The 25,662-nt window shown below is 43.1% G+C and overlaps 2 protein-coding genes across 9 annotated transcripts; both read right to left on the bottom strand.

Annotated features, from left to right (window-relative positions):
- Positions 1-3,628: 3,628 nt before the first annotated feature.
- pknox1.1 (pbx/knotted 1 homeobox 1.1) lies at positions 3,629-13,937 on the bottom strand. Of its 6 annotated transcripts, none has more exons than XM_039818156.1 (11): positions 13,870-13,937; positions 12,117-12,229; positions 10,605-10,741; positions 9,901-10,072; positions 8,543-8,752; positions 7,604-7,721; positions 7,286-7,383; positions 6,960-7,088; positions 6,407-6,483; positions 5,827-5,993; positions 3,629-4,392 (listed from the first exon to the last, which is right to left on the bottom strand). In XM_039818156.1, exons 2-11 carry the CDS (start codon positions 12,165-12,167, stop codon positions 4,211-4,213), a joined length of 1,341 nt encoding a protein of 446 aa, XP_039674090.1. In that variant the 5' UTR covers positions 12,168-12,229; positions 13,870-13,937; the 3' UTR covers positions 3,629-4,210. The 6 variants fall into 6 exon arrangements, with proteins under 6 accessions (XP_039674090.1, XP_039674091.1, XP_039674092.1 ...); XM_039818157.1 differs by having other exon boundaries at positions 8,552-8,752; XM_039818158.1 differs by having other exon boundaries at positions 3,630-4,392; positions 7,571-7,721.
- A 486-nt stretch (positions 13,938-14,423) lies between these two features.
- On the bottom strand, positions 14,424-23,465 carry ndufv3 (NADH:ubiquinone oxidoreductase subunit V3). 3 transcript variants are annotated; one of them, XM_039817736.1, is made up of 5 exons: positions 23,301-23,465; positions 23,048-23,126; positions 20,803-20,914; positions 16,613-18,079; positions 14,424-14,734 (listed from the first exon to the last, which is right to left on the bottom strand). In XM_039817736.1, the coding sequence occupies exons 2-5, from the start codon at positions 23,090-23,092 to the stop codon at positions 14,577-14,579; spliced, it is 1,782 nt and encodes a 593-aa protein (XP_039673670.1). In that variant the 5' UTR covers positions 23,093-23,126; positions 23,301-23,465; the 3' UTR covers positions 14,424-14,576. The 3 variants fall into 3 exon arrangements, with proteins under 3 accessions (XP_039673670.1, XP_039673671.1, XP_039673672.1); XM_039817737.1 differs by having other exon boundaries at positions 23,311-23,465; XM_039817738.1 differs by having other exon boundaries at positions 16,613-18,076; positions 23,301-23,464.
- Between the last annotated feature and the right edge of the window lie 2,197 nt (positions 23,466-25,662).

The raw sequence follows: 25,662 nt of genomic DNA, 5'->3' as shown, positions 1-25,662 counted from the left end.
CCCCCCAGAGTCACTACACCCTCCGGCGGCATGAAATCAACCATTTCAAGCCTCAGCTTTACAAGAGGGATATGAACCGGATTACTGCAGCTCTTTGACAGACAATTGTTGTACAGTACAATATTACAGATATTCAAACTAGAGGCACCCCAATTTGTGAAGTAATATCAACATATATTGATAAAGAGATTTCAAATCTTTCACTACGTGTGTATGGTGGCAGGGGGGACCAACAGAGGCTGCAGCGCTTAGTCCCAGTCCTTCAGGCAGCCAATAAACAAGAAGCACAACTTTTTCCAACTGCTCTTTTGTTTTCAACGCAGTAGCATGTACGTGTACATCACTAAAAGTTGAACTCCTGCCGAGAGTCCGCTGCTCAGTGTTGATGATGGAGTTCAGATCTCCCTGTGATTGTGAGATTAGCATAGTGTTCTGGATTGTGCATTTCATAAAGTACGCTGCTGCTGTGAAATGATTCAAAGACGTGATGTATGGTATACACAGTGAGGGTAAAACTGGAGCTGGGTTTAAAAAAAACAAACAAAGAAACTCTGAGCACTGCACTGTGAGAGCTAACTCCTCAGGTAACTGGGACGATGCAGTACACAAAGTCTGATTATTTACAGTGCTTTACAGAAACACGCGGGTTCTGCAGTTTAGTGTCCATTTGACCAATTTGGCTAAAAGGGTCAGACTTTCTTTTTGTGCTTCTTGGCAAGAATTCTTTAGAAAAGTACACAGGTAAGGCCTTGTTAGTATTGTAAGTTTAAAACCAATTTAAATAGCAATTTTTCATTAGCAATTCAATTCTTTTTTCTGTTTTTTAGAAAACTTCAAAGAACCCTGGAAAACAGAGTCGCTAGCTTTAATTATGAATCTGTACATAAATATTCCTTACAAAACAGGAGAACACAAAAATGAAACAAAAAACACTAGTTTCATATGTTTGTATATAAAAATAAGCATCTCTCCTTTTGTTTTTTTTTCTCTTCTCTCTCTTCTTGGGCTCTGCTTGGCCCAGCAGGGGCCAGCAGGGGCCCGCGTGAGAGCCGCGGAGTCAGTCGCAAGAGTGCACACATCTACTCGAAACACAAGCATGCAAAAAGTGAAGACAAACTCTTACAGATACAACTTTAAATTGTCGGCATTCAAAATGAGAATTCAACGGGGGGTGGAAAACAGGGGCCCAAAAAAAATTAAAATAACAAATCATAAATCAGTCAACATTTATTAACGGGAGCATACAAACTCGCTTTGAGTGTTTAACACTTCTTTTTCTTTCGGTTTGTTTGATTTAATCTTTTTGAGCTTAAATATACAAAAGTGCACTCGCATACATCAACTAAATAATAAAAAAAAAAGGGTTTCTGAAATGAAACTCCTGATGTACACACACGCAGCATAAACTGCCGTTCAGCAGGGTGGAGGGTTGGAAGAGTACAGGACCCACATGGCCTGTAGTTTTGTGCTCTATGTAAACCTAATGTGTGTCTGTCTGTTTGGACTAGGATTCATTGTGTATTTGAAAACACACTTTTTTTTAATATGTAGACCTATTTACGCATGTCTTGTGTGTTACAGTGCCTTGCAAAAGTATTCAACCCCTCTTGGCGTTCCTCCTATGTTGTTGCATTACAACCTGTAATTTAAATGGACTGTATGTAATGAACCTACACTTAACATTGGTTAAGTGAAATAATAAAACAACTTGCTATAAAGGCCCTAAATAAGATCTGGTGCTACCAATTAACCTTCAGAAGTCACATAATTGGGGTGGCCTCTAGCTCCCCCAGTAAGAGCGTGCGCTCTTAGGCTGAGGCCTTTGCAGCGGCCTGGGTTCGAATCCAACCTGCAGCCCTTTGTCATCCCCTCTCTTTCTCTCCCCCCTTTCCTGTCTATCCACTGTCACTATCGAATAAAGGGAAAAGCCCCAAAAAATAATCTTTAAAAGAAGTCACATAATTAGTTCAAGAGAGTCCACCTGTGTGCAGTCCACGTGTCACATGATCTGTCACATGACTGGTGTGTTCTGAAAGAGCCTGCAAACGGCAGCACCAAGCAAGGGGGCACCATGAAGACATGAGAGCTTTCCCAACAGGTCAAGAACAAAGCTCTGGAGATGCACAGATCAGGTGTGGGTTATCTAAACTTTCAATGTCCCATGGAGCACCATTAAATCCATTATTATGACATAAAACGAATATGGCACCGCAACAAATCTGCCAAGGGGAGGGCAGCCCACCAAGCTCACAGAGCAGGCGAGGATGGCGTTTATCAGAGAAGCAACAGAGAGACCAGAGATGAGCCTGAAGGACTCTACACTCTATAGAGGAGTCCCCCACCACTTAAACATCTGTTTTCTTATGTCCATGACCTCTAAAATGTCTGATTTTGACTATCATGACTTGTATCCATGGATATATTATATTTATATATTATTTACGTATTATATTAACTGGATACCTGATCCCCAAATGGCACCTATTCAGTTTAATGAAGCTGCTCCCACTAAATATGCGCAGTAGTGTTTCTCCCTCTGACATCACAGTTTAAAAAAAAATAAAAAAATCTAGGGAGGTTTTCAAATATAGAAACTCCACGAATTAGCGGTATAAGTCGTTGCGATACCGCTAGTGGCCACTGGACAAAACTGGCTCCAAGGCAGAGCGCTCTTCCAGGAGGCCTGCTTGGATCTGTGCAAACTTTGTCACCAGAGAGGTGTCACATTCCTCTCGTGAATGGGGAGATAGTTGTGCAATTCCCTGAAATCTGAGGCTCAAACCTACCCCGTGCAAACTAGATTAGGTACGTCACTAATCCGTAAACCAATCTCTATCTAATACGCAAAAGACAGTCAGTACAGAGAGCAAAAACACACTGTCATCGTAGCTGTCTGCCGCTGACCGGTACAAGTTAAACAGAAACAAACAAAAGATGCTAACTACACTTTACCATTCGGACACATCTTCTAGTCACCGATTTTAGTGCACAACAGACTCTTCATTCAACGCCGAAACTATTGCTCCCCGGCCGCAGAGCGTCCTGTCTGAACAACGTGGGGGTCGAAAGGAAGCGAGGCCAAGGCCAGATCCAGAATAAAAGTGAACACAAGGTGCATCTAACTTCCCTTATTTGATAGGTCCTCGGCTGAACCGGAAGTTGTTCTGTCCCTCCTCGGTGAAGGCCGTCTCAAAGCTCTTATTCCTGCCCCGAGGAGCGAGGACAGAGGATGGATCTCTGAGGACCTATAAGCACAGATATACGAGAGCATCCTTCCCAGAAGCCGTGCAGCTGAAGGAGTTGCTAACTCCACCCATTCAGCTGACAAATTCACGTGACACTTCAGAGGAAAGGACGTCTCATCCCTCTAAAAACTTGTTTCCTCTCTCCTCCCGTGATTTCCTTGTGTCTCTCCTGTGCTTCCTCAGTGGGACGGACTGAGACGCGAGGAAGGGAGGCAAGTGGAGGAGCCGGGGTTCCAATTTAAAGGTGCTCTAAGCGATGTCACGCGTTTTTTAGGCTAGAACATTTTTTTGTCACATACAGAAAACATCTCGCTATCCACTAGCTGCCTGTCCCCTGTAAAATAGCGCGGTCTCTGTAGACAGCCCAGGGTCCACAAACGCCAACAAAAACAAACTGGCCAAACAGCACCACCAAACATAAACAGTGTTCCAGCCAATAACCAACAAGAAGGATGTGGGTGGTGGGGGTTGGGGGGTTAGTGTGCGGAAAGGAGGGGACGGTATGAGGAGGAGGGAGGGGCGAGCTTGCCTCCGTTTTGTTTGACGATACTTTGAACGTCAACAAGAAGTGCCATCACCCAACATGGCTTAGAAAACCTTTAAGAAGTGAGATGCACCTACATTCTGATAAGAGATGATTCCAGCCCTGACTTTTTATGTGAAAACCATGTTAAAGAAAATATTAATCATGGCAGATTGTTCTTACATACTTTAAACTTTTTGTACTTTTGTCTGGAGGGGGCCTTTGTGTCCAACAGGCCTTTTGGTGAGTTTTTTTTCTTCTTCTTTTCATTTTACCAATTTGTACTACTTTCTGTAGGGCCATTACATGTAATCCAAATAAAAATGTTTAAATTACAGGTTGTAATGGAAACAAAATAGGGGGAAAAATGTCAGAAAAACGGGAGATGAATACTTTTGCAAGGCCGTGTATGTGTAGATCAGAGTGTGAGGGAGTGTGTCCTCTACTGCAATGAGTCGCTGTTGTCCAGGCCCAGCCCGGCCATGTCTGCATCGTCATCCTCATCGCCGCTGTCCCCCGACTCGTCTTCACTGTGGCCTCCCATCATCACCTGCTGTACCGCCAGTGTGGCGCCGTCCGACGTCAGGCTCTGCAGACCCTCCATGTTCATCGTCACCATTGTACCTGGGAACGAGAGGAAAGAATTACGGATTGAAAAGCCTATAACTAGTGCACGTTGAAGCGATTTCAAAAATAAAAAACAAAAAAAACAAGGTAATACCTCTACAAAAATATTCATTTTGTTGAGAGCGAAAGCCGAGCAGCTCATAAACTTATCTAGCCTGCAAACTGGCCCCCGGTGGAATGTTTTGTTTGGTGGCTTGCTCAACAAGCTAAGGTGCAGAACAAGTTATTATTAGGTTAGCATAGTGAGTTGGGAGTTGTTGTGGCTGCTGTCTGGCTCAGTGTGCTCATCTGCTTTACAGAGCAGATATACTATTCCATTTCAGTTGCACTTTAAAGCCATAAGAAGATCAATCTTCCAATATCACTAATAAGGGTGGTGATGGCGCAGTGGATACGACACATGGCTTTGGTGCGGGAGACCCGGGTTTGATTCCCACTGCGATACATCAACCAACGTACCCCTGAGCAAGACACTTAACCCTGACGTATGACAACCGCCATTTATAGCAATTGGAAGTCGCTTTAGATTAAAAAAAAAAATGACGTTAAATGACATGTAATGTAAAAGTCATTGCACCAGAGTTATCCTGCAGCTAACTTGCATCTGATGTTCTTTGGCAGGTATCAGAAAAAACAGCAAATACATAAAAATCCATTAGTGCGAGAGACAGGATCAGTATAACAAACACAATAAATATAGGTCAAATCACTGAAGGTGACACTTTTGTGCTTACTTTAGCTGAAGCTTGAGACTGGTTTTAAACACTGACCGTTCTTAAGTCCCTAATGTTTGTAGGTATTGAATTCCAGTTCCCCACTACTTTAATAGTGAGGATCTTATCTTCAACTCTACCAAAATTGTCATCAACACAGTTCAGTGCCACCCTTCTGTTACTTTCATTTGCATCATCTTATTTCCTGCTGTAACACTCCTCCTGGGTTTTCCCCTGTGTGACTGACAGGTTCAATAATTAGTATAGTTCTTGTTGGTACCTGTCAACCTTTGCGTAGACCCGAGTCTAGGAAGATCTTCCGAGAAGGAATATCCTTCCTCTTTGTCATTTCAATAAGTCCCATATTCTACGGGACTTATTGAAATGACAAAGAGGAAGGATATTCATATGTATTTTTACACACATTTCACCAGGACTATATACGTAAGACTATATACGTAAGACTGTCAATTTGACAATGTCTAACAAACCGCATACTGTGTTTTACAGCTGTAGTTTGAGGCAGACAACTTGTTGGCATCTCTAAATTAATCTCAAATACACAAACACACTAAGTGAAATACACGTCTTGTTATACCTCTTACTGGCATTGTGTTTTGGTGTAGAAGACACACAGGATAAAGACTTTCATTATTATTTAATTTTAGTTTCTATTGAACTTGTATACAAACTGTACATAGAAATCACTGCTGCGTACCGTCTGGCATGGTAACTTGCTGCTGGCTGCCTCCCCCTGTGGCGATGGAGTCAGGCCAGAAGCGCTGCAGTGGCCGGTTCTGAGGCGTCTTCTTCTTGGATTTGGGTGTCTCAGAGGAGCTGGCGTCCAACATGGGCTGCAGGATCCGCCTCCGTGCGTTTATAAACCTGGAGACACAAGACAGCTCAGATCTGTGACGCCACTGGATGAAAGGTGTGCGTTTGTAGTTTCTTACAGGTGTAGCAGACCTTTTACACCTCTAGTCCTGACAGGCTGTGATGAAATCATAATCTACCATTAGGATTGGACGGGATGTCGGACGCCAATCTGTTATCCAAAAAATTTTTTTCAGAATCAAATGTAGCAAGTAGAAGCAGAAACGGTTCATCACAGCCTTTAAAAGACAGCAGGTAAACTTCCATCTCTTCAGGAGTGTGGGCAGACAATCAGCCGACCGACCAGTTAAAGTTTTCCACAGTGGGTAGAAAAGGGAATGACAGGACGACGTCCTTGGCCGGACATTACGTTGGGATGGCGCATTTTAATGGTACTGGATTGTGCCTTTGTGGGCCACACTCACCAGTTGTTGACCTGCAGAAGTGTCAGGTTTGTCTGAGTGGCAATCTGTTTCTTTTCATCCTCTGTTGGATACGGGTGCTACACAAGAGAACGGGGGAAGAAATGCATTAGTGTTTTGTTAAGAATTGAAGAGTTACACAGGAAAAGATTTGATTCACGCTACACCGCTCCTCCGCTCTCTTCACTGATTACCAGTTGCTGCCCACATCCGCTTCAAGACACTAGTACTTGACTACAGGGCCACCAACGGATCAGCCCCAGCATACATCCAGGACATAGTCAAACCCTACACCCCAACCCACCCACTCCGCTCTGCATCAGCCAACCAGGGACAACACTCAACAAAATCCCGACTGTTTGATATCCTGGCTCCTAAATGGCGGAATGAGCTCCCTATTGACATCAGGACTCTTTGTAGCTTTGCTTATTTAAAGCTAATGTACTTGCTCTTACTACTTGCTGTCTGTTTGCACCTTCAAAGTTGAAAGCACTTAATTGGAAGTCGCTCTGGATAAAAGAGTCCGCTAAATGACAGGTAATTCACACAGACTTACCCCGATGTGTTGGAAGAGCCACGAGCGCATGACATTGGTGGCGTGTTTGGGTAGAACGCCACGTTTGTTCTTGGTTGAGTTGTCGTCGTGATTAAAGAGGTTTAAGTCCTGGTGAAACTGCAGCTGGAGCTGAGCAGACAGACGTTCATTTAGCCACCTTTCTGTTTGTTTATGTCCCCAGTAACACACTGTTCTGCTCACATTTGAACGCTTTTCCACACAATTTCAATATTAAAAACGATGAATGAATTGCCAACAACTTTCAACTTTAGAAACCACTGATTTCGAATAAACACCAGAATCAGAGTCAAAGAGAGATGTACAACCTGATTGTTTTGGACGCGTATTGTCCCGGGAGAAAGAGCCTGTGTTACCACCTGGCCCTGAGGAGTGACGACTGTAACAGGCTGGTACACTGTGCCACCTGGAATTAACACACACACACACACACACACACACACACACACACACACACACACACACACACACACACACACACACACACACACACACGCACACACACACACACACACACGCACACACGCACGCTCTGATCAAAGTGCCCCACTGGTACATGACAACATGTCAGCTGCAGTCATCCAGTATAGTACCTGAGGGAGGGGTTGTATGCCATGGTGACATACCTGCAACCATCTGGCTGGGGTTGACTGCTGTTACCGTAACGTTCCCTTGCTGCAGGGCTGAGGCTGGCACCACAATTTGACCCTGGGGACTGATGGTCCCTGAGATAGAGCTGGGGGTCTGCAGAACATAGAGCATGCAACACAGAGTGGACCAAAGTCATATGTTTTCCATGTTGATGGCTCTAATTTTAGAGCACATTGATTTTGAACTTGCTAATACTGTGTAACAGGTTAGAGCAATAAAATAGGCTGAAAACATAAATGCAAAGAATCAAATCAACATTGTCACTGAAGACAATAACAAATCCAACTATTTGTGATAGTTGATTCTTGGACCCAAATGTGTTTAGTGGTGATTAGGGATGCACCGAATCCAGATTTGTGGGGTTCGGCCGACTACCGATTCTGCCGAATCCGAAACGGAATACCGACTCCTCCTCCCATCCTCAGTCCATTAACACAGTAAACACATTCATGAAGTCAACAACTTCCACAGCAGTGTATTTTTCAAAGCTGGTAATGGTCGTCTGGTTAACACCAGTTTTTAGCTGGGACTGTCCTTCCTTTGCCGTACCTGAAGTTGCTGCATTCTGGCTGCTGTCTGGAGATTCCTTCATGCACAACTCGTATTCTTTCAGATGTTTCATACCAAATGTTGTAACAGCGGCCATGTTGTGTATTGTTTAGGGTCCTCGCCACCACTTTCTCACAGCCTGCTGCATTGAACACTCCACCTACGTAAACACCTTCCCGTAATCAACGGCGCCATCATTACGTCGAACAGCGTAGCGTGCGTAGTACAAGCGTAGGGTTCGGTGGAAAAAAATTCTTAGGTTCAGCAGAAACTGAACCCCGTAAAAAAGCCCAATGTTCGGCCGAACCCGAAGCCAAATCCTGGATTCGGTGCATCCCTAGTGGTGATGTGTATTGTCCACCTACAGTCCATACCGGAGTCTTGGTAGGTGAAAAGCCCTGGACCTGTCCTTGTACGGGGGAGTACGGGCTCCCGGGGTCTCCACTCAGCAGAGTCTCGCTGTTCATCTTAGTCTTGAGGCAGGCGATGTAGCGGCTGCAGAAGTCCTTACACAGGTCACTCACCTTCTCCAGCTCCAGCAGGTGGATCCGCAGCACCTGGATGGCTTTCACCATCTAGAGGTCAGAAGGAAATAATAAAAAAAGAAGTTTGTTGCAGTCTACAGTCTTCTCAAGCTGAATGTTTGTCCATTTGTGTGTCCTCTAAAAAGGTCTGATGTTGAGGATACTTAACCTAGAAAATCAGTCTTACTTTAGTTTTTGCCTACTTCTGTCTTACTTCATTTTATACTTTTCATTCCTCTTTGATGTACTGTTGCTTGCATGGGTTTTCCATTTTATCCCCGTATTTTACGTTTTCATACCTGTGTTGCAGGGTTCACCAGGGTACATTTAAGACATTTTAATACCACATAGGATAAAATGTAACGCCATCTTCACAGTCATGTAATGCAAAAACTGTGGATTTGAAGCCTGAGAAAAGAATTTACCAAGTAACGTTATCTGAATTTTAAAATATTTTATTATAATACTCACATTTAAGCAATATTAGTATTTGCACGACGTGATGCGGCAGTAAGCATCACTCAAGTGCTGAACTGAATTATTAGGTAAGCGGCGACAGCAGTGGACGGGACCGCATCTCACTGTGCTGCTGAGGTTAAAAGTCTCTGAATAGTGACGGAGTGAGTTAGGGGTTGCATTTTGTATTTCTTTGTGAAATACCTCATGTCCCTCTGTTTTGGTTGTGACAAATACCTAAAGACCTAAAACTGTTTTTCAGTCACGTGCTCATGTTATTAGTCTAAACTAGAAACCTTCACTTGATGTAAATGGGAGCTGAGGGTCCAACAGGTCCTGAACCTACAGTGGGAAATTACCAACAGTCAAACCTGATTATTTAATGTTGTCTGTGTCAGGCCAAAACTGTGCATGCTCTTTTTTTTATAATTTTATAGTATTGGGACTTCTCCTGCATTCCACACACGTTTTAACAAGCCGTTTTATTCGGTTTCTTTTTTTGAACCATTTATGCTGCCAACTACATGCAAATGCACTCTAAGTATGGAGTTCTCCATTGAAATAGTTGAAATACTTAGGGCGAATTACGGGCCAGAGTAGTGTGTAAAAATGGTGAAAAAAAAACCCTCCTTCACCAAAATGAAAATCAGCAACCAGAAATCTAAATATTTCTACCCCCAACATGCAGAGTATCTATCTATGGAGTTCTCCGTTGAAATAGTTGACATGCAGAGGTATCTCACCAAGTTGTCGAGTTCAGGGTCCTCGCTGAAGAAAGGTTTGCCCTCCTTCTCCTGACAGCGGACAAAGTTTTCAATGTCCACGTCGAAGCTCGCCGAGGTGATGCAATCAGAGCTCAGCGTGGACTGTTCACACTTCTCAAACAGCAGGGCCAGGAGGGGGAACAGGGGATGCCTGTGGAAGGCGTGCAAACACACAAGTACACAAAAGAACAGGAAAAGTTGCTAAATTCCATTTCAAAGAACATATTATTCTTTCTTCCCAGTAAGAGAACATGGCTTCCAACATGCAAAAACAGAGACATTAAGTGTACATTAAGTGTAACAGGTGCTGACAGGTACCCTAGCATGTCAAAATGAAGTGAAGATAAACTGCTGTATTAACCGATTGTTAGATTACTAACACTTAATAATAGTCACTTTTTGTGAGACCATGTGACATGTTTGATTAGACTGTAAGTGGGCAGTGTGAACATGAACAAAAATGCATCAGAAAATAAAATGTAAACAACTTTCACATTTCAAATGCCAGAGAGCAATATTTCAGTCACATGAACAAAGGGGAGGACTTGTCATAAAAACCATCGGACCTTTCTAGTGATAGTTTAGTACTAAGTTAAGGAAGGGAAAGAGAAGAACACAGATTTAGGAATAGAGGGGTGTTCTGGGTTTTCCACATTAACAAACACACGCAGAATTAGCTCTACCGATATATGGATGCTTTGTCCGCGTCCATGGGTGTCTGTGGCTCTGTGGGTGCCGGGCTGGGCGCCTCTGCCAACGTCCCCTCTAAAAACTTCTGCTCGGAATCGTCGCCTACCTTTATCACATTCACACCTTGCATCTGCGGGAAAAGAGAAAACAAAGACGTGACAAGAAGAAAGCAACAGAGTGACAGAAGCTGAAAAGGGGACAGAAACTGACAGAAGAGGTAAAGAGAAAGGCGGAGAATGAGAGACATAAAGACATCATGTGAAGACCAAGAGGAGCTGGAGGGCAAAGCTTAACACAGAGCCTTGCTTCAATATTAACCCTTTACAAAGTCATGAGGACATGGTCTAAAAAAAACTGTGCATTTTTACTACAAGACTATTGTTTTTATTTTTAATTTCTGTAAGAATGAAGACTTCTTTTACTGTGACCAACACCAAGAAAGAAAGAGGTATTGGTCGTGTCATGAGTTTTTAGTCCAGTATCAGCCACTGCCAATCACCTGCACTCTTTGATTAGAGTTTATTTTGATGCACTTGAGTACTTTTGACCAAAGATTGACTTATGCATCTCCTGTGGACAGATGCAATTACAGTGTCTGCATTCGTTCATGCCCTCAAGTCTCTTTGACATTGCTCTGTGAGCACACTATTGCTAGACTACATCCAGTCAGTGTTGTGTTCAAATTGCAATGCAGACCTAAACAAAAACATATCAGGTGAAACGACTGCAACTAGGAATATAATCCGGAACCTGTGTGTTTGCACACATAGCCTAATATAAATGCAAGAACAGATTCAAATGTGACTGTAGCCTCTGCAACACTCCACTCGAGGCACATTCGTTGATTAGGAGCCAAGTTCTCTTTTCTTTACTTTCACACATTTTCACACCGTGCCTGCCTACCCAGGATCCCTTCCAGGAGCATAAATCCCATCCCTAACCATGTGACTGAGACCAACAATGAATGAGATTGAGCACAAAAGTAGCTAAAAATAATCACTTGCTTGGGGTGGAAAATTTCTCATTAGTCATAGATGGTTCTCAGCTCTCGACACCCCCAAATTTGGCACTTGAATAATGATGTTTTGTAAGCAATTTACATAAACTCAGGCATAGAAATACTTGACAGAAAAGGAGCTCTATACTGCATCAGTGTCTCTAATACAGTGGTGTATTAAGCATGCCGCCAACAGATTACTAAAACTGATGTAATAGCATTAACATTGCTTGTGTTCTAGTATTACAGGCATAAAGTGTTTCCCTTTGTTTGGGGATCCAGGCTGACTTATCACCACTAAAAATAACTGGATGATCCATGGGCAGAATACTGAAGGTTGTAGCCTGAAAGATTTAGGTGTTATTATGAACACTGTCCTTTTGACTGTTGTGGTTAATTATTTTTTGGGGGGGTGGGGGGGAAGCAAAAAAGTGCAGTTCAGCCAGTTATTCAGCCAGCAAGTTATGTAGGCATCCAAGTCCAGACCGAATTTCACCATCTCACCCACCTGCTGCTCTCCCTTTGGGTACTTGTCTATGGAAACCGACTGGGCTGCCATCACGTTCACTGCAGTTGCTGCAAACACTGGGGCATTATAGAGAGCAGGGACAGGTGGCCAACCTACACAATACACAAAGTTCCAGTTAGACTACCTGTAAGAGATGCCTGAAGTGTAGGCAGGAAAACTTTTAATATAATAATGTAGCCAAACCGGCATACTGTCAGAATGAAAGATTATCGTAAGCTTTGTAAACAGGTGGGTGTGACAAGAACATACAAGCTTACTTTTATACTACAAATAATTGTTATTTGAACATAAAGGCTTATTAATGTAACCTTACGTTGGGTAAGCATTACACACTGACTTATGATCAAATATTTCCTCTAAAATAAGTCAAACATGATAATAAAATGCAGCCTTTGAAGGACATGTAGGAAAAAAAATAATCGGAAGTAATGAGAACAAAAATATCATGTAAAACTCAAATGTTTAATGTTCTGCGCTGATATGCACACACGTCTGGGCAAAACAAGAAAAAGTGGGGCCATCCGCAGGAAAAAAATACACTGAGTAACGTTAACGTTATATGAAGGGACTGCGTGGTGTAATTGATTTCAACAACGTTAACGTTATATCTCCTCAACGTCCATAAACACTTCTGTTCATACCGGTCTTAAAGAACAAAGAGGAGATGGATATACCGACCCCGAGGTGCGTTGTTATAGCCTAATAGTGAGCTTATGACCCTATTATGTTACCCTGCAACTGCTAACACACCCACCACGATAAACTTAACGTTAGCTTTTAGCCCTGTGTTAGCTGCCCACCGTTCGTGGCGGCAAGGGGAGATAAAAGTTTACAAAATCCTTTGGACTAACATAAGCTAACTATCCTTGAACTAACATAACGTTAGTGTTATTCTCAGACAAAGCAGCTCGGTGGGAGTAAGCATTGTTTTCTTCCCCACAATATTTATTAGCTAGCCTGTAACGTTAAAGCTACATTGGAGTTAGCTCGCGAACCCAATCTAAGGTTAACTCAAAAGAGCAACCGTCTGGCCGAGCTACTGCTAACGTTAGTATGGTAACGTTAGCTAACTGTTAACTTAAAAATGTTTCTCATGCTGGTACGATGAGGCCAAATGTGTAGCGCCATATTTAGCAAGGGGGGGGGGGGGTCACTGCCAAAAAAACAAGCTAACCTAGCTAGCCAGGTACAAAAAAAGACTCCGCTGCGGATTAATACGAAGCGAGTCCTTTGCCCATATAACAAAACAGCTCCAGGAGCGTTAGCATTTTTGAATTAACATTTTAAATGAATATGCATTTCTTGCCAGCATTATATAGTAATTCGTCTGCAATGATATTAAGAAGTAGTGGCTTCACACCAGGCAAGCCCCGGTTGATCCTCAAATCCTTCCCACATCAGTCAATCAATCAAGCGGGGACAGCTGCCCTCTCCTTCCCCTCCCCTCAGCGCTAACATTACAACTGTCGGGCCTCGTTTCTAGCTCTCGCCTTTTGCTTTTCCACAATCCTCCTCTGCCCCAAAAACGCCGACATATTTTTTACCCCCCCCCTCCCGTGTATACAGATTTTTTTTTTATTCCCGGAGCTCTGCCGCTTCTGCTTCCCTTCAAAAAACACCCTCCGCTGCTCTGACTAGGTCCGCGCTCCTCGCCCCGGGGCATTTTTGCGTGCGGCCCAGATTGTTTGATTGATAGGGAACGGAAAAAGAGGGATTTTGAGTGACAGCTTACCTGAGTGCCAATCTTCGTCACACTGACAAGCGGCTGCAGCAATCGGGACCCGCAGTTGTCGCGTTGCGTCATCGCGTAAGGGCACGCAGGAGCGCTCGGCTCATGCATATTTACAAGGTGGGCGGAGACATGACGTCCTGCTGCCTGTCCCTCGCCCTCCTGGGTTTTTGCTTGGCAAACGCTATTCACTGCCCCCGTTTACATAACACATTTTCTATGTACTGTATATCTCCACCTTTACACTCCTTTATGCATATTCTTATTAAATACACATTAATACACAAACAGAACAATATATGCAGACTGTTTACCCCTTAAAGAATGCATATAGCTATGATAATTAGGACATTATGTGCAAGCAGGCAGGCTAAGGGAGTGGGGAAAATTGTATAATTAAAATAGAAACACCGATAAACCACTTGCACACTCAGCTCTATTCAAATGACCCGCCTAAGGCAGAAAAACAGCATAAAAGAAGCTTTTGATCTGTGCCTTTCCCTTATGATTATTCCTTTATATAAGACAAAACACAATCATGCCAGACAAAAACAGACTTCATTTCTCATTTGTGTTCTTTAATAATATAACATTTAACAGCAGAATGTCATGCTGATCTGACAGTCGAGGGGATAATCATCATAAAAAGGTACAACACCATCACCATTATCTCTCAGCAACATTAACAGTTTGCAGCCAGGCCAACTCTTCTAGTGTCTGATGGAGGAGGGCTGCGGGAGACGGAACTTGGCCATCTCTACATCCAGGTCTGCAAATGTGAAGGGGGTGTAGTTGTGGTGCTGGTAGTTTTTATAAGTGCTGTTGTCAAAAGGCTCATCGGGCTCTGGAGGTGCCGCCGCTGGAGCCTCTGCACAAGGAGGGAAAGAAACAAAAAAGGCATGTAAGCAAGCTGGGTAAAACTCTTCCAGCAGTTCGTGCATTACAACAAACATAGCACAAGGTTATCCTCTGTCCTTGTCACGGTTAATGATTTTCAGGCAACACAAGCTGTAGTTACCACTTGGTCTAGGCATTTCTAATAAGCCATAAAATGAGAATAAAAATGTGGCTTACTTTGTAAATATCTTCAAAGATTTTTAAGCAACAGCCTATTTACATATTCACACCTGCTGACAAAGGTGGTTTATTGTGGGGCATTTCCTATGGCGGTAGGCCTCATTACCCCCAACAGTGTGGAGACACACTGGTGTGAAAAGCCTCAAGGATCGTGTTTGTGAGGGAAAAGTATGTGAAGGTTAACATGCTTGCAGACAATAGAGACAGCTCCTACTAGAAACAATAAAGATACTGGCAGAGGCACACATGAAATGGATTTTAAAAAAGGGCACAAAGTCAAAATCAAAGTGTGGGTTGGAAACTAGGCTTTGATGCTTTTGATTAAACAGGTGCATAATGTTCTTTAATTTACTTTGACATCTAAATTGGTCTGGAAAAACCTCCTGAGCATGCTGTGACAATAAGGTTATAAACATGTGAGGCAGTGAAAAAAAAACATTCACAATCACAGATACATAAATTGAAGACATATTTTCATTAATCAAAACCATGCTTATCCCACAGGCTTCCAGGTAAAGAACAGATGCACAAAGTTTTTAAAAAAAAAAGAAGAGGAATTTAACAAATGGTAAAATTATTGACCAGTGTGAGGAGGGTGTTGACCAGGAAGCATAATTACCCAGTTGGTCAGAGAAGTGTTGGGGCAAAAAAAGTGTAACAAAGGGCTGTAGTTGCAGGAATGCATTTGTAATTAGGATCTTAATCATTGGTTAGCACTGGTTGGGAGCTGCTAATCAGTTGGACATAGAATACTCATATTATGACTATGATCGAAGGATTTGTTTTCTAAACATCTCGGTAACTGTGTAATCCTGCTTCCTGAAATACCTCCTCTGACTCCAACCACTCCCAGCTTCTGTCAGGGACAGGAGGCCTTTTAACACATCTTCACTGTAACCCTAACCCAGTACGACCATGTGCACTCTAACATTACCGTTAGCAATAACATTACCTGGCACAATGAATCCGAACAATGGCATTATTTATCACCTTAACATTAAAACCTGTAACCATATTTCATACAAAAAGAGACATTATGAACGACAACAATGAGTCAAAGTTTGCAAAATATCAAAAAGAGTCAACTATGAGAGAAATATAGGGGGGTTAAAATAAAGACAGGTGGTAGATTCCTGAGTCACTAAAAGTGGGGAAGAAGGCAGAAACATGAGCAGAATTAGTGGCACAAGCAACACCTCCTTGATTATACGTTGACAGCAACAGCATAGTTGTAAGGCAGGGTCAAAGAAAAACTTCAATTAGTAGAATGCAAGCAATAGAAAAAGCAAATGTTCAAGAAATAGAAGAATGCAGAAAATGCTTAGGGAAATGAAATACGTCACAAAGCCCTGGTTAAAGTACGTGCACACTACATCTACCTCATGCAAAACAAACTCAAAATCAGGGCAATGGGATGTTAGATGTCATAGTGATGGAACAGAAGCTAAACGTAAGGATATTTAAAATAATCCAGGGATGATATTAAAAAGCTGTGAAAGCAACAGCAACTACTGTATGTGAGGGAGTTGACACCTGGTTAACTAACAGTACACAGACTGTGTTGTGAAAAAGATAGAGAGAAAAGTATGGTCATCTGTATGGGCTCAAAGCTCCATAAATAGGAAAGGGAGAGGTAGAGATTTGAGGAATATTGTGGTGAAGTGTGTACCCTCAGATGGTTCAACAGGGGACTCCGCCTGCAGCTCCTCTCCCGCAGCTTCAGCTACGACTGGAGCAGGGTCCACCAGCTCCTCGGTGCTCTCCGCGGGGGCCGAAACTTCAGCTGCAGCCTCGGCAGCCACTTCACTGGGGGCAGGTTCAGCTTCTACAGGCTCTGCAGCAGCTTCTACAGGGGCAGCTTCAGCCTCAGCAGCCACTTCAGTGGGGGCAGCTTCAGCTATGACTGGAGCAGGGTCCACCAGCTCCTCTGTGCTCTCCACGGGGGCCAAAACTTCAGCTGCAGCCCTGGCAGCCGCTTCAGTGGGGGCAGCTTCAGCTATGACTGGAGCAGGGTCCACCAGCTCCTCGGTGCTCTCCACGGGGGCCAAAACTTCAGCTGCAGCCTCGGCAGCCACGTCAGTGGGGGCAGCTTCAGCTTCTACAGGCTCTGCAGCAGCTTCTACAGGGGCAGCTTCAGTAGTTTCTGAGGGGGCTTCGGCAGCTTCTCCAAGGGCTTGGGCAGAGGCAGGCTCTGTGGTTTCTACGGGAGCATCAGCTGGGGATTTTTCTTGAGTTGCAGCCTCGATCACAACTTCAGCTGGAGTTTCTACTTGCGCAACGGGGATGGCAGGAGACGCAACGTCTTCTATTACTTCTGGAGCAGGTTCCACCGCAGCTTCCGCCAGAACTTCAGGGCTGGTCACGGTGTCTTTGGTGGCAGTGGCGATCTCAGGAGCGGGGTCTACTAACTCTTCGGAGCTAACGCTGGGAGCCTCGACTATGGCTTGAATTGCTTCTGTGGGTGCTGCTGCTGCTGCTGCTGCTGCTGCTGCTGCTGCTGGAGAGGCCTCCTCTGCAGCCTCAGCAGCACAAGTGGGAGTAACTTCAGGTTCCGGTGGAACTTCCTTCTTCGCTTCATTGGCGTCTTGTTTCACTTCTGATGCAACCTCTTGGACTTCTTTCACAGTGGATTCTGACACCTCTGGTGGCGAGGTCTTGGTTTCAGTCTTCACTTGTGACTTCTCGTCCTCAGAGTCAGAGTCTGAGTCTGAGTCCGAATCGCTGGACGATGAGGAGGACGACCCGTCAGCTGCTGGATCACCAGGCTCAGAGGAGGCTGCGGCGGCCGGGACTGCGTCCTCTGTGGCGGAGGCTGCGACTGGAGTGCCGTCTGGTGCGGAGGTTTTACCGCTTGCATCGACCAGGGCCTCAGCAGCTAGGGGGGCTGCGTCAACTACAGGCGGAGCGGTGTCAGGCATAACCTGAGCAACATCTGGGTCAGCAACAGCTGGTTCACTGGCAGCAGTGACAGATGCTGCGGCTACAATCGTTTCTGCGGTGGCAGCGGGGCTGGCCACTGGTTCAGTTACACCTAGAGACTGTGTTGGGAAAGGCCCAGACTCGGAAAGTTTAACTGGGAAGGCAACTGCTGTCTTGTAGGCCAGCAAGGTTGCTCTGTCATCTGGAGCCTCTGCTGCTGAGGAAAATGGTAAATGGGACAAGAGTAGTTAAATAATAACAAACACGTGGCCGGGTTGCCTCAGTGGGTAGAGCAGGCGCACATATACTTAGAGGTGTATGCCTCGACGCACAGGTCAAGGGTTCGAGTCCGACCTGTGACGATTTCCTGCATGTCTTCCCCCATCTCTCTCCTCTTTCTCACCTAGCTGTCCTGTCCATTAAGAGGTGGAAATGCCGCAAAAATAATTTAAAAATAATAATAATAACAAACACTTACAGAAAAGTGGCATGACTTCCAAGTTCCCTAAAACCTGTGAAATTACAATGATGTTGAAATGTCTTAGACTGTATTAATCTCAACTAAACCTAGATTATAACTTTTAATAACTAATAGAACATTGTGCTGCCAGGACCCTGGAGGCAGAGTTTTGGACATACTGGAGCGTGTCTAGGGTTTTGCTGGGGACCCCAGACAAGACTCCATTGCAGTAGTCCAAACGGGATACTTATATTACTTGCGGACACAGCTGGGAAAAGTGTATTCTACAAAACTGGAAATCATCCTTCACAATGGTTAAATGAATGAATGTCCTATAGTACACCCGGAAAGATCGGGTGTAGTGAGTGTGAGGATGAAACCCGCTTCCCTGCTTCTCTTTCTCGTGGGTAACTGTTATTGGAGAAAAAAGGCTATTATGAAAAAAAATAAAAGATGATTTCCTGTAATTTTCCAATCAGAAAAATTAAGTTTACAGCAACAAAATATTCATTTATCAAAATACATAAACTACAGGGTTTCCCCAGTGTATTTTAAGCCTGGTGGCCCACTGGGCACAAGTTACCCCCCACCAGGCCTAAGCCAGTGGGAATTTCTTTTTTTTAGGTATTTTTAAGTCGTTTTTTAAACTGCAGTTACAGTGGGGTGGCTTGGTTGGAAACTTATATATCATATATTTTAAAATCTCCAGTTAGCTTTTAGCACTGACTTAAAGTGCTCATATTATGCTCATTTTCAGGTTCATAATTGTATTTAGAGGTTGTCCCAGAAGAGGTTTACATGGTTTAATTTTCAGAAAACACCATATTTTTCTTGTACTGCACATTGCTGCAGCTCCTCTTTTCACCCTGTGTGTTGAGCTCTCCGCTTTAGCTACAGAGTGAGACATCACACTTCTGTTCCATCTTTGTTGGGAGTCGCACATGCTCAGTAGCTAGGTAAGGACTACTAGCCAGTCAGAAACAGTATGAGGGTGTGCCCTGACAGTAGCTAGGTAAGGACTACTAGCCAGTCAGAAACAGTATGAGGGCGTGCCCTGACAGTACCTAGATAAGGACTACTAGCCAGTCAGAAGCAGAGTATGAGGGCGTGCCCTGACAGTACCTAGGTAAGGACTACTAGCCAGTCAGAAGCAGAGTATGAGGGCGTGCCCTGACAGTACCTAGGTAAGGACTACTAGCCAGTCAGAAGCAGAGTATGAGGGCGTGCCCTGACAGTACCTAGGTAAGGACTACTAGCCAGTCAGAAGCAGAGTATGAGGGTGTGCCCTGACAGTACCTAGGTAAGGACTACTAGCCAGTCAGAAGCAGAGTATGAGGGTGTGCCCTGACAGTACCTAGATAAGGACTACTAGCCAGTCAGAAGCAGAGTATGAGGGTGTGCCCTGACAGTACCTAGGTAAGGACTACTAGCCAGTCAGAAGCAGAGTATGAGGGTGTGCCCTGACAGTACCTAGGTAAGGACTACTAGCCAGTCAGAAGCAGAGTATGAGGGCGTGCCCTGACAGTAGCTAGGTAAGGACTACTAGCCAGTCAGAAGCAGAGTATGAGGGCGTGCCCTGACAGTACCTAGGTAAGGACTACTAGCCAGTCAGAAGCAGAGTATGAGGGCGTGCCCTGACAGTACCTAGGTAAGGACTACTAGCCAGTCAGAAGCAGAGTATGAGGGCGTGCCACGCTAGCAGCTAGGCGAGCATTATAACGTGTGTTCCAAAGTGACCATGTTGGTCTCTGAAGTAAAGGCTGGACTACAATAGAGCTGTTTGGAGCAGTTGGTGAACAGTGTTTTCTGTTGGAGATGGTGAGTCTCTTTGGGGGGGAGACTTTGCGCTTTTCACTTTGTAAACCTATAACGTGCACAAAAAAAGATATATAACACAATAAAGGAAAGGGAAAAAGCCAAAAAGCACAATATGAGCACTTAAATGTAGGGCCCTGTGGAATCTGTCAAATAGCGTTTTAAATTCTCAATTTCGCAATTTGGTCCATTATCACAGAAACTACAGTATTGGGCTCTACATTACTGCTGCCATCAGTCTGGGACTGGCCCCAGCTGGGCCCTCGTCGAACAAAAAGACACTGGCCACCGGGCTAAACAACTTTTCTGGGGGAAACCCTGAACTATGGTTTATAATTATTTATACTGTACACTATTTATATTCACAATAAACACAATCCGTAACACAAGCAATTCCAAACTTAATTTTAACATTGGATGGAATGGATGACACATTTTAGAACGTATATTAGAACTTATATTAAGGCACATTTGATGTACTGTAAGAAAACATTAGTTACAATTGAAATCAGCATAACTAAATCCTAAACCATACATACACCTATAGTATGTACAAGAAAAAAAATGGGTAAAATATATACATAAACACAATAGCAACCATACAGCAAAACTTTAAACCCTAAATTTCAAACTTTATAAAGTGAAAAAGAATCAAATGGCCTTACTCTTGCCAGCAGCCTTTGTCTTCTTCGCTGGCTTTGCGGGCTCTTTAGCCTGAGTGCAGAAGGAAGCAGCCGAGCTACTCCTCAGGACGCCCCAGCTCTCCAACTGGAGACACTGCAGAAGAGCACAGACAACTTTCGGTAGGAGTGCCAAACATACATAGGCAACCGCATTCAACATGGAAAAATGCCGCAAAAACAGAACAAGGACTGCGGATGTTGCCCCCTTTCACTACCGTTGAAGTCAACTCATATAATGTTGCCCTGAGAGCATCCTACATTATCATACAGAGGTTTTTTTTATTTAATAGGTGTAGGAGTCATGTAATGTGCTGGATCCAGGTGGTAGCTATGTTGGTTTCACCAACAGTCACAGTATTTTACTGCAATTTACTGGGGCTCTTCTTTTGTATTTTGTTGTACAATTCCAGTTACATTTAAGGTAATATTGAATTCTTTTGCGGCACCAAAGTTTCAATGATAGCCTATTGTATATGGACATTTGTCAACATTACATGTTTACTTCTTTATATCCAGGGTGCTATCATGTTAATATATCTTCCTTTATTGGATGACAACAAGCTATTGTTCCAAAAGGAGTATGAATGTACTTATTAAGTTATTATGTGTCAGGGTAAGAATATCCGGCTATATGAATTGAATTGATTGTATTGATCAGTGAGGGCAACGTTGCAAATAAATGAGCAGCGCTGCTTGTGGCTCTATTGTGTTTTAAATGATTTTGAATGGCCCTTTTTTCACAGCAGACATGTTGACTTGTCATAGTAGGAAAAGCACAGCTGAAGTTGATAACCTTAACGATGGCTCAGTTCCATCAAGTGTCCCAGTAAGATATTTCAGTGAGTCAGCATGCACAATACCAGGACCTCTCCTAAGTGGAATGCAGCCATCAGTAATGGTTTAATACCAGGACCTCTCCTAAGTGGAATGCAGCCATCAGTAATGGTTTAATACCAGGACCTCTCCTAAGTGGAATGCAGCCATCAATAATGGTTTAATACCAGGGTCTCTCCTAAGTGGAATGCAGCCATCAGTAATGGTTTAATACCAGGTCTCTCCTAAGTGGAATGCAGCCATCAGTAATGGTTTAATACCAGGGCCTCTCCTAAGTGGAATGCAGCCATCAGTAATGGTTTAATACCAGGACCTCTCTCAAGTGGAATGCAGCCATCAGTAATGGTTTAATATCAGGACCTCTCCTAAGTGGAATGCAGCCATCAGTAATGGTTTAATACCAGGGTCTCTCCTAAGTGGAATGCAGCCATCAGTAATGGTTTAATATCAGGGCTCTCCTAAGTGGAATGCAGCCATCAGTAGTTAATACCAGGACCTCTCCTAAGTGGAATGCAGCCATCAGTAATGGTTTAATACCAGGGTCTCTCCTAAGTGGAATGCAGCCATCAGTAATGGTTTAATACCAGGACCTCTCCTAAGTGGAATGCAGCCATCAGTAATGGGTTTGAATACACCTGTGCTTTTCCTACTATGACATGTCAACACGTCTGCTGTGGGAAAAAAAAAGGTCTTTGAAATGTCATTAAGTAACCGTATTTGTTAGGTATTTCATTAGCAAGATTAGCCAAAAACAGACATCCCTGACTGGTTATTTGAACCATAAGGACATTTACTAAGTCACGATGTATTTATCACCAGACAGAAGTATCGCACACTATAAAATAGCAAAACAACTTCAAGTTACAAATACAATGACAAAACTAAATTAAAAGAAAAGAGAACACGTATATGCTAATTGTAGTGTTCGTTGTCTTGACATTTGTTTTCGTCATGCGGTGTTAAGCTGGTTAGCCACTTAGTGCTGTACACAGAAAAGCAGCTAACGTGAACTCCGTTTTTCGCAGATTCCACCATGGTCGTGTGAAGCTCAGAGATTAGCCTTTTCCAACCGTTAGGTTTTGGTTTGCGCATTAAATTGATAATGCGTTATGCTGAAATGGTTGTGAAATAGTTCTGGTTAAATGTAGTAGCCCAGAGGTAATGTTACGACAGGTGTGCCTAAGGTAAAGGTAAAGAACTCCCATCTATTGCCCCTTTATCGGTGCTGGGATCCATAGATGACGTCTCGGGGTCAGTACGAAGGAGACAGCCGCATAGAGCCAAGTATTTCACCGCCACTGTCTCGGATAAAACTGTCCCTGGTCCCTATTACGGTGGGGTATACAAAGAGAGTATATGTTTAACGTTTGGAAGGCAATTCAATTATTATTACCTTGAGGGAACCCAGTCGCCCTAACCGCAGCAAGGAGGTCGCCATTTTCGTGCTCCCAGTGTTATGCTCCGGCTGGAAACTGAGGTAAACACAACGGTTCCACAAAGTATAAATACTGGTATGAACAAAACCAAAGGTTTCTGTCAGTTTTAAGGACTGTACTGTGATAATATAGGCGTCCCTTATATTTATAATCTGACAATGTCAACACTGAAGAGAAATCATATTTCAAAGATTAGATAAACAAACACACAACAATGTACTTTGGAACTTCTTGTAGTTCTTTCGGCGCTCAAGCCAACTGCGGAGATTTAGCTCAGTGGACTTTACTTCGACTTTTTTTTCACTTTTCAATCATTGATTTATTATAGCCCATATGTCCATTGGTCTGATTCCGAGTTTTTAGGTGTCTAATTTAAGCGTTAACAGCTGACATGTTGACCTGTAGAAATCTTTTTAACGGAAGGGGTGGGGCTTTAATAGAAATAGAAGAGAGAAAATAGAGATCTTTAACAGGGGGTCTGGGATTTATAAAATCATGTCAACGATTATTATTTAAATAGCTTAGTATTCTATGGCCAAAATAGCTATGTATAAAGGCTTTAGGTCACCTTTTACGTTATTGCAGGCCAGGTTTAATATGCAACTTAATTTTATACAAAGGGGGTACCTGATCCGTCTCTCACAGTAAAGGGGTCCTTGGTTTAAACAACATTGAATACCCCTGGCTTATATAGCTAATCAAGCAAGACAAGTCTCGCTTCTTTTTTCCACCTTTTTTAAAGACTGAAAACATATTTGAAATAATTTTTAAATGTAACGCATTTGAGAGTAGCCTTAAAAAACGACAATTGTGAATATCATATTTCAATTTTTATTTGTATTAGCTATAAGTAGGCCTAGCCTAGAACCTAACTCTACCGGCCTCCGGGTCAGGAGTTCGAACCACGGGCGCCGCCCGCTGTTTTTTTTTCTCTTCACCCTGTATGCTCACGTCCTGGAACCGTAGCCTTTGTCATGGCCTTTGAAAGCCTGATAAATGCCGCAGTAAACTCACTTTAAAGTGTGATTTATTTGGCCTACTTTCTTTTTTATTTAATGTAAGTGTAATATAGGTTTAATGAAGTAGTGTATCAGTTTGTGGAAATAAAATGCCAACTGCTGATGGAGTGATATTCAACATAAAAATGTTCCATTGTAGCCTAACATCACTTTTCCCTTCAGATTTAGGTTTATGTAGGCCTATATCTCAATGTCTCTCATTTTAACATTATTTTTGCCAACGTATCCACCTTTTCATAAAGAAGGGTGTATTGCACATTAGGCTACATTCTAATATAATATAGGTTTGGAGGAGATCTACCGTGCTCAGGAGTCCCCTGACATTACACTTGTACTCTGTTGTATGCTACAAATCGTTAAGTTCGCTAGATGGCGCGCTTAATTCACTTGGATCACCCACAATGAACGCAGCATTATAAAATAATCTTAAAATAAAACATTTGCTACTTTTATTGCAATTAGCCTATCTATTGAAAGTAATCCAGTTATATAGGCCTGCAAACAGGAATTGATTATTAGAAGACAGTATAACATAGATAAATACTTTATAACTTATATGCTGCATCTTAAAATAGGCCTATATCAACTCGCGGGTTTTATTTGGATTGTTATTGTAGCCTACACTTTGTACCGGTTTAACTGTACCAAGATTCTCTAAAACAGTCTCTGACTGTACTTTCTCATTCTCAGCTTGATTAGGTCTACATGTTATATATCTCAACGGCAGCGGTTTAGCTCAGTGGTTACTTCTTCTCCTCAAATGTTGAACCTAACTCTACCGGCCTCCGGGTCAGGAGTTCGAACCACGGGCGCTGTCCGCTGTTTTTTTTCCTCTTCACCCTCCCCCATAGGTAGGCCTATACCTTATGCTCACGTCCTGGAACCGTATGTCATGGCCTTTGAAAGCCTGATAAATGCCGCTGTAAACTCACTTTAAAGTGTGATTTATTTGTCCTACTTTTTACTTTTTATTTAATGTATAGGTTTAATGAAGTAGTGTATCAGTTTGTGGAAATAAAATGCCAACTGCTGATGGAGTGATATTCAACATAAAAATGTTCCATTGTAGGCCTAATGTTGTGATGTCCCATTTTCCATAGTCTTTATCAACGACTTCATTTACGGGATTGGTGCCGCCGGAGGTTCCGCTGGAGGTCACTCATTTTCGTCCCTGAAATGTCAAGTGGTTTGGATTATTAAAGTCAACCCAGGTTTTCCCAAACTAGCCATAAACGCATTCAAATAAAAGCGACGGTGTCAGGCACTTGTTTTTTCCACCTCTTTTAAAAACTGAAAAAAAAATTGAAGTCATTTTTAAAAGCAACACTTGCAAAACACATATGTAGGCTAATTACATGGATAATTCTCGTTAATTGTTTTGTAATGAACTTCCTTTTTGGCAACCTGTTCCCTCCTATTTCCTCTCTCGTTTAAAGTACTGCCCACCAAGGTTTGTAAAGAATAAAGGTGTCTCCCTTTGTTTCCTGCTCCCTAACATAACTTTTCCCTTCAGATTTAGATTTAGGTTTATGTTTATCTCAATTTCTCTCATT

This window comes from Perca fluviatilis, chromosome 12, assembly GCF_010015445.1.
Source record: "Perca fluviatilis chromosome 12, GENO_Pfluv_1.0, whole genome shotgun sequence".
In the NCBI taxonomy this organism is placed as follows: domain Eukaryota; kingdom Metazoa; phylum Chordata; class Actinopteri; order Perciformes; family Percidae; genus Perca; species Perca fluviatilis.
This window is presented reverse-complemented; position numbering and strand designations above follow the sequence as displayed.

Bases quoted from the DNA above. Each gene is read 5' to 3' on its own strand.
- pknox1.1 (XM_039818158.1), bottom strand. From the start codon at position 12,167: ATGGCAGCCCAGTCGGTTTCCATAGACAAGTACCCAAAGGGAGAGCAG. The intron at 8,753-9,900 runs GTGAGATACCTC...TCTGACCTCTAG, and splicing joins ACCCTGAACTCGACAACTTG to ATGGTGAAAGCCATCCAGGT. The intron at 7,089-7,285 runs GTTGTACATCTC...CTGTCTGCTCAG, and splicing joins TACGCGTCCAAAACAATCAG to CTCCAGCTGCAGTTTCACCA.
- ndufv3 (XM_039817736.1), bottom strand. From the start codon at position 23,092: ATGGCGACCTCCTTGCTGCGGTTAGGGCGACTGGGTTCCCTCAAG. The intron at 20,915-23,047 runs GTAATAATAATT...GCTCTTCTGCAG, and splicing joins GGCGACTGGGTTCCCTCAAG to TGTCTCCAGTTGGAGAGCTG. The intron at 18,080-20,802 runs GTAAGGCCATTT...CATTTTCCTCAG, and splicing joins GACAAAGGCTGCTGGCAAGA to CAGCAGAGGCTCCAGATGAC.